The sequence below is a fragment of the Penicillium verrucosum genome (genome assembly GCF_028828655.1).
Source record: "Penicillium verrucosum strain IBT 35672 chromosome Unknown utg000003l_segment0_segment0, whole genome shotgun sequence".
In the NCBI taxonomy this organism is placed as follows: domain Eukaryota; kingdom Fungi; phylum Ascomycota; class Eurotiomycetes; order Eurotiales; family Aspergillaceae; genus Penicillium; species Penicillium verrucosum.
The window spans coordinates 3,847,858-3,861,332 of NW_026643212.1; the positions used below are offsets into that span (position 1 = coordinate 3,847,858).

A 13,475-nucleotide genomic window follows, 5' to 3' on the forward strand; every position below is an offset into this window, starting at 1 on the left:
GGAAGAGTCATAAATTCATAGCGCCGAAATAGTGGGCGGTGAATCTGAGTAATGCGGCGCCCCTCGCTGAGCGGCAAAAAAGAAAAATTTTGATTGTGGAGAGGTGGGGGATGTACATTTTGGAGGAGTTCTGATAGGATCAAATATCCTACCATATTATATATTACAATGTAATTTTTGTATATATATGTACATTATTTGCACTATGACTGAGATGCCCATCCCTTCCAATTTCCCTCTTTCCCAAAAATTTTGATTGAAATTAACATGCGTGTGTGTACGGAGTACAATTTACTTCAAATGCCTTTGAACCGACATCGGACCTATCCTGTGGGGTCTGACTCATTAGTCCACCTCAACTTCAACTGATAATGATTTTCTACAGATCACTATATGTTGTATATGTTGTATAGAATTTCAAGGTTGTTCTACACATAACAGCTATGTTATCTGTATCTTCAAAATGAAGACCCAAACCTTGGAATTTATCAACCTGGGCAGGATAGTGATGTCATCATCATTTCCGGTCTTCTGATTGACTCAAGATAGGGCTAATGATCTGCAATAGATCTCCCGAGGTCAAGTTATAATGTAGACTCACATACAAATTAACATGCTGCGGAAATCCTGGTATATATTACAAGAATCGCTCGAAGTTTGCATATTCAAGTAAACCCTACAACTACAACATACATAACAGGCTATCCCAAGCTCATTGGCCCGGGGCCAGGCTTTTCCTATTATTAATGCCATTTCCCGACGTCGGGGTCTACAAGGACATGCTCACTAAGCATTGTTTGCAGCCCTCGAGGACTGGATATAAATAAACTTACTACATTCCCTGTGCGTGTCTACCAGTGGGACAGGTGGCTATGCTCCATTTACATCGGTACTATAACCACATGGTAGGTAACACAAACTTGGATATCAGATTATTAGCTTACTACCTAGGTAACCCCTTAAGGTATTCTGTTTCATATTAAACTCAGTTCATGCAAGCGGCAAGCCTCGATGGCTTGAATTCGGAATTTTGTAAGGTTTACAGAGTACATATCCTTCCATGCTCAGTAAGCTAGGGTGCTTGTATCTCTAACTACCATTGGCAATTTTTGTATAGGTCAATCGAAGTCGCCAAATAAAATAGTGTTTACCTTTTCTTCTTCAACCCTATCCTTGTAATGACGCTATAGCTCTTCCTATGTATATAATTTGACCATGACTGTTTCAACGCTAACCCTAAATGGTTCCCCCGGCTCGATAAGAATCTTGATAGCCTATGTATGGATGCAAGATTAGCGCTGCTGTTGTAGATTAATATCATTTTTGTAGGTTATTGGATACAATCTACACGATGCTATATCCCATGACCGCATTTTAGTCTATCTAGTGTGCTTTTAGTCTTTTTCCAGTGGGCCAATATCAATAACATACTTACGAAGTGTCCAATTTGCAAGGACCGATCCAACATGTGCAATCTAGATCTTCCATCTGTACTATTCAACTACAAGTAGGTGGAAAGATATGTAACAGTAAGCATCAGTTCATTCTGACAATGAGTACTGTTTAGCACCCAAGAGACCCCAATGACAAAACTCGAACTCGATCTTTTAGTATACATACCAATTGTTGACATCCGGCACCTAAAGTTGTGGGGTCGGGAGCTTTATGCAGGTCAGAATCCACATGGACCGTAATGATTAACACTGAAAAAGATCTAATCGATTGCAATATAAGAAAAACATGAGAAGAGATCTGAAATCAGGCATCAATCTAGAACATTCCTTGAACTAATTGCATAGGGATGGTGTGCCATTGGTGCAGAGAAAGGAGGGTGCGGGAGTAAATTAAAGGGTTGTGGTTGGCCAGCGCTCAGGCCAGCTGTCGTTCCAACTATCTCCCTCTGAACACACCATCCTTCCTCTTGTCTCTGACTGTGTCAATTCTTATCCCGCCTTTCAGTCATTGGTAAGTGTTTTGATATACTTTCATCTCGTGTTAAACGTGAATCCATCATTCCCGAAACTTGTCTCACTAACTTTGTTTCGCACCTCAGCCATCAAGATGCGTTTCACCTCGCTTGTTACCCTCCTCCCTGCCCTGGCCATGGCCCAGGAGCAGGTTCCCCTCGCCGACCGTGTGCAGGGATGGTTCAACCAGGTCAAGTCTTTCGTGCCCACAGCAGCCCCCGTTGCTGCCCCGATCGAGAAGCTGGCCGAGAAGGTTACCGAGAAGAGTGTCACCCACGTGTCCCTGAACAACTGGCAGTCCATCCTTACCCCGGGACCTAAGGCCGAGGACTGGTTGATCTACACCACTGGTGGTAACAAGACCTGCTTCGGTCGCTGCGGAACTGCCGATAAGGCATTCAAGGTGAGATGATGTTTTGCCCCCCGACGCGTCTTTTCGCCAAGTCCCAAAATCCTAACATCGTCTTCGTAATTCCCAGGAATCTGTTCTGTTGTTCTCCGCCGACCCCACCTCACCTCAACTCGGATACTTGGACTGCGAGGCCAACCAGGTCCTGTGCGCCGCCTGGTCCGCCAGCGCTCCCTCCATCCAGTACTACCAGGTCCCCAAGGAGCCGTCTGTTGGCGAGGAGCGTGCCCCGACTCCCCTCCGCCACATCTACCTGAACGCCACCACCGTTACTCCCGAGACCATCTACGAGATCCACGCCAAGAAGACGTACGAGAACGTCGCCGTCTACGAGGGCGCTCTCCACCCCGTTGACGGCTGGGTCGCTCAATACCAGCTCAATATCCCCATGGGCTACGTTATCTGGGCTCTCGGTGCTGTCCCCAGCTGGCTGTTCATGATTGGTATCAGTTTCTTCAGCCGTACCATGATGTAAGTTGGAATTGATTTGTGCTTATCGTTTGATATCGTCTAACATCGGAATTAGGAGCCGTCGCGCGGGTCCTACTGGAAACGCCCCTCGTGCTGCCGCCCCCGCTGGTAGCGCAAACTAAATAGCCTCCTTTGGTCTATTTTGGTGTTATGGGTTGTATATAATCAGTGGTAGTGTATTGTGACGCGTCCAATATACTACTTGGGTTGGTTTGCGTTCTTTGTTGGGCAGACATCTGTCGGGGATGGGGCCTCTTCGATCTTAGGCTTTTCCCCCAGCTACCTTTTTAATCAACGTATCCTAGCTATTAGCTACTTAGTGAGATTTTGTAACAGATTCGTGAATGCATTAGTAGCTCTTCGATGTCAACCTTGCTCCCTCCGTGTCCGGGGCGTTATTACTTTCTAGACCATATGTCGCACTCTCGTGTCGTCATACTAGAGGCAGTACCTAAGTAGGTTGTAGTCACCGAAAGTCATCCTGGAGATAGAGTTCCGAACTATATCGCACCTCAGATCGAGCTGGTTGGTTTACAGGAGGTTGCCTCTTCTTTGGGCGGAGATTTGGCTGAGCGGAACGACCCTCTGCTGCGAGAGCGAGATATTGGCCTCGTTGGCATTGATGAAACAGGACTAGGCTTGGTATGGGCAGGCCGAGATTCAACTGCAGTGGGCCATGTTACCAGCTCATGTTCAGATTCGAACATGGCTATACTCGATTGGCTTGCGATTATTCATGGGAGAATCATGCCGCATTTTGCTTTTCCCTGCGTCCAGGCCAGGTTAACGCAAGTGCTGCTGCCAGAATTCGATCCGCAGGCTTTGCCGCCTGCATGCGTTTTAAGGAAGCTGTTTCCTGGCTAATCCCATTTTGGCTTGGAAATACGACCGTTGGGAGGTCGTTGGTTTTTAGAAATTTTATGAATGATGTGATATAAAAATTATTCTGAGTTGTCCACTATACCCCATCTTGATCCTTTGGCTGATCAGCTAAAGGCTTTGCGGAGAAGATTGTTGATACTGTATGTTGGAGACTGAGGTAGGAGTAATAAGAAAGCTAGAACTAGCTGAACTGAGTCACACGACTGGCAACATTCAAATATATAATATCCAAAGAGACATTGAGTCTCAAAGATGTGTCTCACCTGAAATCCACCGAGCTAAAGAAAGAAAAAAAAGGTATCTCAAGGTGAGAGCGTAGAAAAGGTGAGATATCCCGGGCGGTCGAGCTTCCCTCAAATTTTTATTTCACGAGGCTGAGATCCTCCAACCACCAACCAACCAACTCAAAATGGCCGCCCCAGTACCGCTAGACCGCGTACCCCCTACAACGGCCGCCTACGTGATCGCAACAGCCATCATCGCGGGTGTGACGGGATATTTCATCGGCCAAGGCTCCTCGATCAGCCTCTTCAAAGAAAAGAAGGAAGGGTGGCCGAACAGCTACGATGTGAAGGTCCACAGCCACTCCTCTGACGAGGAGGACGAATCAGACTCCGAAGAAGAGACCGACGAGGAGGATGAGGGCAACGGCGAAGAACTGTCGAGCTTCAAGGACAACAGCGAGGAGGTGAAGCTGGTGCTGGTCGTTCGCATGGACCTGGGCATGACCAAGGGTATGTGCTCTATCAACGTTTCAATCAGTCTTAGCATTTGTGTTGCAGGCGCTTACGATCTCTTTCTTCTATGTTGTAGGCAAAATCGCCGCCCAATGCGGTCACGCTACTCTCGCCTGCTACAAATACTTCCTCGAATACGCACCCAACTCGCCCATCCTCAAGAAATGGGAGCGCGGTGGTCAGGCCAAGATCGCATTGCAGGTCAGGTCCGAGGATGAACTGCTGGTCATGCAGGCTCAGGCTATTAGCCTTGGGCTTTGTACGCGCGTTATCCAGGATGCCGGGCGCACTCAAATCGCAAGTGGCAGCAAGACCGTGCTGGGAGTCTTGGGCCCCAAGAGCGTGGTTGACGGCGTGACGGGACATTTGAAGCTGTTGTAAATTACACACATTATAGGTGTGCTTTTTTGGAACTAGATAGGCAATGATGATCATGACCTCGACGAACTCTCCAGCGTTGCTGAATCAATCCCGTTCAGTATGCGACACGCGGTGGCGCGTCCATCATATGCGCGCATAGACAAAATACGTGTAGCATGTACAACATGCAGCATGTTCCCTAGACAACCTAGTCCTGCAAAGCGAAGACCTTTTGAATCTAAGATTTTTTACAACGTACGAGTTCTATGTAAGAGATGTTGGCAAGTCATGGTTATTCCCTAACCTCAGCGGCCAACGGCCAATCGGCAAAGAGATATGAAATATGACGCCGTCCGACACCAAGCTATCAAGCCGAGCTCACCAGTGGGAGCTCAAGACCCGCGTCACAAGGCGCGAACAATTATTCTGAGATCTGTCGACCGGAAACCGTAAAGGCCATCCACGAAAATGATGGCTCCAAGCTCGTCGAAATGCCCAGCTCTCAACCATCACACAGAAACCAGTCAGACTGGAGTCCATGGACAGGAAATCTGGACACAGATCCGGTTTTTGGTAAAGAAGAAAAAGAGGAAGGGAAAAGAGGGAAGGCTCTTATTTATGTCACAAGTGGGGCCGCTAAGATTTTATGGCACTAGGCCTAGATAGGGATAGTGCTCGGTGGTTATATCACGTGACCAGATTGCGGTTATCAGGAAGCCAGGCGGCGTTGCGCTTAAGGCCATCACCTTCCCATCTCTTCCCCTCCTTCCCCTCCTCCTCCTCCACACAACCCACACACCGTAAAAATGGCGGACTCTCTCTCCATCGAGCAGAGTAACAAAATCCGAGTCTCTCTCGGCCTCAAACCAGTCCCAGTTCCCGGTGCCGGCCCAGAATTCAGAGAAGACGATAGCGAGTCCGGCGAGGAAGAAGATCCAGCCAGCACTCTCGAGTCACGACAGGCCGAAAGTTATGACAACTGGAAGAAAATCCAGGACACCGCCGAAGCGAAACGAAAACGAGACGAAAAAAATGCCGCCATCAAGCGGGCGCGTGATACCGCCCAAAGGAATCTGCAACTCCAAGGATCCACACTAGGCGAGGCGAATGGCGACGAACTTGATACCAAAGCCTGGCTGTCGCAATCCAAAAAACGCCAAAAGAAGATCGAGAAGGAACGCGCTCAGAAACTGGCGGGGGAACTCGAAGAGCGGGAGCGCCTTGCGGAATCCGAGTACACTGCAGCAGATCTGGCTGGTATCAAGGTCGGACACGCTGCAGGTGCCTTTGATGGCGGTGAAGATCACATCTTGACGCTGAAGGACGCTGCGGTCGACGATGAGGAAGAGGACGATGAGCTCCAAAACCTCGACTTGGTCGAGAAGGAAAGAACTGAAGAGAAGCTGGAGCTTAAGAAGAAAAAGCCCGTCTATGATCCTATGGCGGAGAACCAGGGTATCCTTTCACAATACGATGAGGAGATCGAAGGCAAAAAACGGAAGAGATTTACACTCGACGCCCAAGGCTCGACCGAGGAATACGAAGCAAAGCGACAGGAAATTTCAAACCTCAAGAACATTATCAGCCTCGACTTTGAGCCGGAAGTGCCGTCCTCCGATTACATGGACATCAGCGAAGTCAAAATTAAGAAGCCTAAGAAGAAGAAGGCTAAAACTACAAAACAGAGGGCTTTCATGGACGACGGCGAGATTGCTCCGGTGGCAGATTCGACCAATGCGCAAGGGTCCTCGGCCATGGATGTTGATTCGAAGGGTGGAGTTCCAGTCCCTGCTCCCCGCAAGCCCATCAATCAAGATGTTTCTTTCGTGGATGATGATGACCTTCAAGCTTCTCTTGCGTTGCAACGACGCGCAGCCTTCAAGAAGCGCAAGAAGAGCAGCCCCGAGGATCTTGCGAAGCAGCTTCGAGAAGAGGAGACTCAGACGCCAATGGACATTGAAAATTCGGATAATGAAGGCGAGGAGCCTGGCCTGGTGATCGACGAAACATCAGAGTTTGTGTCAAATCTACACAAGCCTACACTCCTCGAGCAGGAAGAAAAACACGCCACAGCCGCGGCCAAGAAGCCTGAAAGTCCCAGCGCAGAGCCGGAAGGAGAAGGCGTGGAGATTGATATGGACCGCTATGGCGATATTGAAGACGAAGAGGAGCTTGCCGCGCGCATCAAGCGCGATGAAGCACCTGCGTCCGAGCCAGAACAACTCACAGCCACAGGTCTAGAAGAGGAATCCACTTTGGACCAAGGTGTTGCTGCTACCCTAGCAATGTTGAAATCACGCGGCCTGGTGAAAGAGAACGACGGCACCAGCCAAAACGCACTCATGCGCGATCGCCAGCGCTTCTTAGCCGACAAGGTAAACCGTGAGACCGAAACCGAGCGACGTGCCCGACAGCAGCGTGAACGGGACCGTGCCTCGGGCAAGCTTGAGCGCATGTCAGCCCGTGAACGCGAGGAGCACGCACGCTGGGAGAACAAGCAGCGTGACCAGCAGGAGGCACGCCATATGGCCGAGGTGTTCAACCGCGAATACAAGCCCGGCTTCCAACTACAGTACCCTGACGGGTTCGGTCGTGAGATGAACCCGAAAGAAGCCTTCAAGCACATGAGTCACCACTTCCACGGCAAGGGCAGTGGAAAGATGAAGACTGAGAAGCGTTTGAAGAAGATTGATGAAGAAAAGAAGCGCGAGTCTATGAGCACGCTGGACAGTAGTCAGAACACCGGCATGAACACTGCTGTGGGAACTGCTGCGCGCAAGAATCGCCAAGCTGGTGTTCGCCTGGGTTGATAGGTTGATACTGCTTCTTTTCTTATTTGTAGCCAAATACCAATTTTACGATATCCAAAGTCTACACTACAAGTCCTTTCAAAGTCCCCAAGCTCCGTCATCGTATCTAGGCCTCAGGCAATGTATCTATAGCTTGAGAAGACGCTAACAATTTCAATACTGTAATAAATATGGTAATAAACATGGTAATATGATACATATTCAGGGGATTGACATTTAACCGAGTCCTGTGGGGTGTAGAAGAATCGCATCAGACACGGGGAAATGGGAGAATTCCCTTACTCCAACTGATGTGAGGGGAAACGGTGTGGAGTTTTGGATCTCAATCAGTTCACCGGAGATTTTGTCGGAACAACACATTTGGAGATGGGCTGATATAAAACTACATAACTATACATCAGATGTTATAAGTTAAAAAACAAATATACACAATATAGACAGGAATATATAATTCAAATATTTGTTGACATTCCTCGGTGAATTCAGATTATATGTTATATTGTATCCAATTCACACCATCTCCAATAAATAAAGTAACTAAAGTACCTGAAGTACTAACTAAATCCCCGTAAAAGAGTAAACAGCAATTGATCCTTGCAATTTATCCGGAGCATGCAGCCAATCCCATTCGTACATCTCACCGGGGTTAGTTGTACCTGGTACCTCAGCCAAGGCGGAGGAACATACCAACAGTCAGGTACTGGGTACCACTATCACATGAGTCAGGATAAAAAACATCGGGACTGCGTCTCCGATCCTTTATATTCCGTTCTCTCCTCCTCCGGTTTTTCCCTCACCCTTTCCAATTCCAAATATAAGAGATCTAGGTCTTGTCCTTTCAATTTTTCTTCATATCTCCCATTATGCTCTCCACTCTCAGAGTCGCCAGCCGGTCGGCTGCCTCCCGCGAGGCTAACATGCGCACCGTTGTGATTGGAGCTAGACACGCCTCGGCCTGGGCCAATGTTCCCCAGGGTCCTCCTGTAAGCTTCGTCGATAAGCTTGCAATCATCGTAACGGTGGTTTGAAAGGCCAATTCTAACGTAGCTCGGTTAATAGGACGCCATTCTTGGTATCACCGAAGCTTTCAAGGCCGACTCCTTCAAGGAGAAGATCAACCTGGGTGTTGGTGCTTACCGTAAGCTTCACCCCAAAACAATCGCCGTGATGCGCAATCGATTGGAGATTGGATTGGATTGCTGACAAGCCATCCCGCTCTTTCAGGTGACGATAAGGGCAAGCCTTACGTTCTGCCCTCCGTCCGCACCGCTGAGGACAAGGTTGTCGCATCCCGCTTGGACAAGGAGTACGCTGGCATCACCGGTATTCCCACCTTCACCACCGCTGCCGCCGAGCTCGCTTACGGCGCCGACTCCTCCGCCATCAAGGACAACCGCCTCGTCATCACCCAGACCATCTCCGGTACCGGTGCTCTGCGCATTGGTGGTGCTTTCCTCAAGCAGTTCTACCCCGGCGCGAAGAAGATCTACCTCCCCAACCCCAGCTGGGCTAACCACAAGGCTGTCTTCTCCGACTCCGGTCTCGAGGTTGCCCAGTACAGCTACTACAACAAGGACACCATTGGTCTCGACTTCGAGGGTCTGATTGCCGACATCAAGGCCGCTCCCGAGGGCAGCATCATCCTGCTCCACGCTTGCGCTCACAACCCCACCGGTGTCGACCCTACCCAGGCCCAATGGCGCCAGATCAGCGATGTCATGAAGCAGAAGGGTCACTTCGCCTTCTTCGACATGGCCTACCAGGGCTTTGCCAGCGGTAACGCTGACCAGGATGCCTTTGCTCCCCGCCACTTCGTCAAGGAGGGCCACAACATCGCTCTTTGCCAGAGTTTCGCCAAGAACATGGGTCTCTACGGTGAGCGTGTCGGTGCTTTCTCCCTCGTTTGCGAGAACGCCGAGGAGAAGAAGCGTGTCGATTCGCAGATCAAGATTCTCATCCGTCCCTTCTACTCCAACCCTCCCGTTCACGGTGCCCGCATCGCCTCCACCATCATGAACGACCCTGCTCTTAACAAGCAGTGGCTCGGTGAGGTCGAGGGCATGGCTGGCCGCATCATCGAGATGCGCTCTCTCCTCCGCACCAACCTCGAGAAGCTCGGCAGCAAGCACGACTGGTCCCACATCACCAGCCAGGTGAGATAGACAATCTTCAATTCTCTATTTATTTAAATCACTGACAAGATATCCAGATCGGCATGTTCGCCTACACTGGCCTCAAGCCCGAGCAGATGGACTCCCTCGCCAAGGAGGTAAGTTTTACATTCACATACTTTCTCCAGCCTGGTTCCTAACAACTTCTCTAGCACTCCGTCTACGCCACCAAGGACGGCCGTATCTCCGTGGCTGGTATCACCTCCGCCAACGTCGATAGACTCGCCGAGTCCATTTTCAAGGTTACCGGTTAAATTCAAAATCACCTCGAAAAAGGAAATCTTGAAGGGTATACGATAAAACGAATGTTGGGGAGAGAAACCGGGCCTGGCTTTCTCTTTGAAATCCCGCCGCCCTTTTGTACTGATATCTAATTGCCTCTGTTTCATATTAGCATGCTTCGGCTCTGTCCGTCTTAACGGGGATTTTGGATTCATCTTCATCTTCTTTCTTCCTTGTCTTATTCCAGTTTCAATGTACTCTATGTACTCTATAAACTCATAGTAGTCCATCCTACTCTTTCGTCCATTCCATTCCCTAATCTTCCCTGAATCCTCCCTCGCAGTAATCTGCAGCCCACCATTTCCCCCATCCCATCCATCCCTTCCCAGTAACAATTGAAGTACATACCTAGGTAGTTAACTAGCTAGTTAGTGTGTTGAAACTTGGACATGTGAAGTGTAGCGTTTCTAAAGTGGCAGGGCAGGGAGAGGAACAATCTCAAAAAACAACATGTTATTAGAATTTGTCAGTGTTGAAGTAATATGCAACGGAAGAGGAATTTTTAATTCTGCCCAGTGACCCTGCCATAACACCCGTTGCGCCATGGTATCCAGCCTTTAGAAACACAAAACGAAATTAGTATCCCATCATCCCACTGACACTCATATCCGAACCAGCACCCGCAGGACCAAGAGAGGGACAGATACAGCCCGGCGGCGCATTAGCGGCAGAGTATGGATACCACTCTGGCGATGGAGAAGGGGTAACAGATCTACCCATGGCACGGGCTAAGATACTGACAGGTGTACCGGCGGCACCCTGGCTTGCATTTAGAAGGCCGAAGCGGAGGAAGACTTCGGAGATTGTAACGATGATTGAGATAATGATGAGGACGATGATGATCCAGGTTTGGTCTGGAATGGGGGGTTAGTTGGGAGATGCTAGGGAGGGAGTAAAGAGGAGGAGGAAGTCAGAAGAACATACGGGAAGTGCGGTTGTCGGCAATCGAGTCGGATAAGATCTCTGCGAGATCGAGGAATACGCGACATCGCTCGTTGAGAACTTGGATACGTGGTTTGATCTCCAGATACTCGCGCACGGCGATGTAGAGTGGGTAAAGGGTTGGTTCGCTCTCCCAGAAGAAGTTCGGGACGTCGAGCATATTAGATGCTAGTGGAAAATGTTAATATGGGATAAAGTATCTTCTCCGCGGCCGAGCCCACAGAATGACCGATATAGGGGATTGGGGACTTACAAAGGTTGACCTCAACACGACTTTTGAACAGTCGACCCAAGATCCGGAAGACCTCTTCGCGCTTCATGCCCAGTTGGCCTGTGACGGCAAGACGTCTGGGAACGTCTTTAGCCTCTGCCATCTGGCGGGCCATGACTTCCTCGAAGAAGCACAGTTTCGTGCTCTGTGAAATACCATGGCTAATAGCGAGCTTGATCATGTGGTCGCCACTGCGAAGAGTGATCATATCATTGTAGACACGTGGGCGTGAGATCTCAGTCGAATACTCGAAATGGAACTCCTCTGTCTCAAAGTCCTCCTCGTCAAGAGGCATCGTCGCCAGGGGAGTAGGGATACCGGTTGCAGATGATGTAGCAAAAGCCAGATCTGCCAGCAAGTCTTTCTCCTGTCGCTCGGTGAAGTTCCAGAAGACGACGACGCCGTAACTGAAAACGAACATCTCAGCAACATTGTACAACGTCCGGGCCGGAGCTTGCGGCATTGAGGCCGAGGGGGTTGTAGTCAGTGGCGGAGAGGAACGGTCTCGAATCAAAGCGTGACTGTCATCCGTGCTGTGTCGTCGGCGACGGGGTGCAGGTTCAGGCGAGGATTGCCGGGTTCCTTCATTGCTGTCTGGTTGCGGGAGTGGCGGGATATGCTGCAAGCCATCGACACTTTCGCCGGAGCTGGCAACATGCTCATGGTCATTGGGGAGGTGGCCATGAACTTCCTCAGAGATGCGACTCAAGAATTCTTCCCGATGTTCTTCCCGGGAATCATGACTCTCAGTGTGGTGCGGCGACCCTTCATAGTGGTGCTCATCCTCTGGGCGATTGTGTCCACCAACCGAATGTTCCTCCGTCTCGAGAATATATTCATCATGGTAATCGCGAAGTTCATTCCGTTCAATCTCCTCGTCCAACAGCGACTTTCCACCGGGGTATTTCAACACAGGGCTACTCCGCAGACGATACCCCTCATGGCCCGGCAAAAGAGGAAGATGATACGCGGTGTAGAGGCAATCATCATACAGCTTCGTCCGCCCACCATGCTGCTCCTTAACAAAAGCAGCAAGCGATCCCATCTTATACGCCTGAGCCGTACAGTACGCCGTAACACGGGCGAGCTTCTCCGTCCGTCGCGCCTTCGGCAACCGCTCCGCATAACTCTTCGCGCGCTCCGGCGCAACACGACGTTTCTTCAAGACTTCTTCCTCGGCCAACAGAGGGGCAAGATCATTATCGACGCCGAAATCGCCGCCAAGTCGCTTCGACACAAGCAATTGGTGTCTGATCCTTTCCGGGTCCATATTTCTCTCCTTGGATAGACGCGCGACAAGCTCCTCGTCCACGAGGTCCGCACCATCGGAATCATCGTCCTCTTCTTCGGTTTCGCCCTCCTCCAGCTCGCCGGTGTCAGGCAGAAGAACCAGCTTCTCGCTGACTTTTGTCGTTCGAGGTGGGAGTCGCGGTTGCGCGGCGAGTCGGCTCATCGTGCCGACGGATCCTGCCACTGCACTTGAACTGCTATTGCCTCCGCTGGTTATCAAGCCTCCAGCTGCCGAGGCAAGACGGCGCGACCGCGAGATTGGTGGCGGGCCGCGCTGCTGCATTGACGGAACATCGGAGGCATATTGGAGAACGTTGTCGACGGTGATGAATCGGGTTGCGGGCGAGCGGCGTCGACGGGGTGTTTGGGGCTGTTGCTGATCTCGAGAATCTGTGACCTGTATGGACGATACGTGTTAGTTGAGTTTGGTTCGTACGGTTGATTTGGTAGTCGATCCCACCAAGACAGTTGGGCTGCGCTGGCTAGTCCCCCGTCCTCGGGCCGGGGGAGTCATTGTCAAATGAACTTAGAATAGGCGCTAGAGACTGGTTTTCGGTGGTTATTTGGTGGCACTTTACAGCCTAGAAGAAATAACTGGCCGTCGGTGTAACGATTGCTATGTATGATGCTCCCAAGCCAGCAAGTTCGAATGGCCTCGAGGCTAAACTTAATTAGGAATAGTCCATTGAACGACCAAATGACGTCTACTGTTACAGTCACGTGCATGTTTAATTTACCAATCCCGTGACACCGTAACACAACCACGTGTTACACCGCCCAGCGAAACGGGACCCATCATGCCTCATTGGGACTAGCATCTTACAGATGGCGTTTTGGTCGATCTGGGGTAAAAAGTGAAGATCAACCGGAAACTGGTTCCATT

The 13,475-nt window shown here is 50.1% G+C and overlaps 5 protein-coding genes across 5 annotated transcripts; 4 read left to right on the forward strand and 1 right to left on the reverse strand.

Moving 5' to 3' along the window:
* Positions 1 to 2,061: 2,061 nt before the first annotated feature.
* N7516_009060 (uncharacterized protein) lies at positions 2,062 to 2,969 on the forward strand (the record flags this gene model as incomplete). The annotated part of the gene is made up of 3 exons (XM_057221779.1): positions 2,062 to 2,370; positions 2,447 to 2,847; positions 2,903 to 2,969. 3 exons carry the CDS (start codon positions 2,062 to 2,064, stop codon positions 2,967 to 2,969), a joined length of 777 nt encoding a protein of 258 aa, XP_057072051.1.
* A 1,169-nt stretch (positions 2,970 to 4,138) lies between these two features.
* N7516_009061 (aminoacyl-tRNA hydrolase PTH2) lies at positions 4,139 to 4,913 on the forward strand (the record flags this gene model as incomplete). The annotated part of the gene is made up of 2 exons (XM_057221780.1): positions 4,139 to 4,463; positions 4,543 to 4,913. 2 exons carry the CDS (start codon positions 4,139 to 4,141, stop codon positions 4,845 to 4,847), a joined length of 630 nt encoding a protein of 209 aa, XP_057072052.1. The 3' UTR covers positions 4,848 to 4,913.
* A 719-nt stretch (positions 4,914 to 5,632) lies between these two features.
* N7516_009062 (U4/U6-U5 snRNP complex subunit SNU66) lies at positions 5,633 to 7,636 on the forward strand (the record flags this gene model as incomplete). Its single annotated transcript, XM_057221781.1, has 1 exon — positions 5,633 to 7,636. The coding sequence occupies one exon, from the start codon at positions 5,633 to 5,635 to the stop codon at positions 7,634 to 7,636; it is 2,004 nt and encodes a 667-aa protein (XP_057072053.1).
* Positions 7,637 to 8,440: 804 nt separating this feature from the next.
* On the forward strand, positions 8,441 to 10,084 carry N7516_009063 (uncharacterized protein). Its single transcript, XM_057221782.1, has 5 exons — positions 8,441 to 8,619; positions 8,696 to 8,774; positions 8,861 to 9,789; positions 9,846 to 9,905; positions 9,960 to 10,084. The coding sequence occupies exons 1-5, from the start codon at positions 8,500 to 8,502 to the stop codon at positions 10,059 to 10,061; spliced, it is 1,290 nt and encodes a 429-aa protein (XP_057072054.1). The 5' UTR covers positions 8,441 to 8,499; the 3' UTR covers positions 10,062 to 10,084.
* A 581-nt stretch (positions 10,085 to 10,665) lies between these two features.
* N7516_009064 (RMD1 family protein) lies at positions 10,666 to 13,106 on the reverse strand (the record flags this gene model as incomplete). Its single annotated transcript, XM_057221783.1, has 4 exons — positions 10,666 to 10,943; positions 11,014 to 11,199; positions 11,285 to 12,989; positions 13,053 to 13,106. The coding sequence occupies 4 exons, from the start codon at positions 13,104 to 13,106 to the stop codon at positions 10,666 to 10,668; spliced, it is 2,223 nt and encodes a 740-aa protein (XP_057072055.1).
* Positions 13,107 to 13,475: the final 369 nt, after the last annotated feature.

Bases quoted from the DNA above. Each gene is read 5' to 3' on its own strand.
- N7516_009063 (XM_057221782.1), top strand. From the start codon at position 8,500: ATGCTCTCCACTCTCAGAGTCGCCAGCCGGTCGGCTGCCTCCCGCGAG. The intron at 8,620-8,695 runs GTAAGCTTCGTC...CTCGGTTAATAG, and splicing joins ATGTTCCCCAGGGTCCTCCT to GACGCCATTCTTGGTATCAC. The intron at 9,790-9,845 runs GTGAGATAGACA...CAAGATATCCAG, and splicing joins GGTCCCACATCACCAGCCAG to ATCGGCATGTTCGCCTACAC.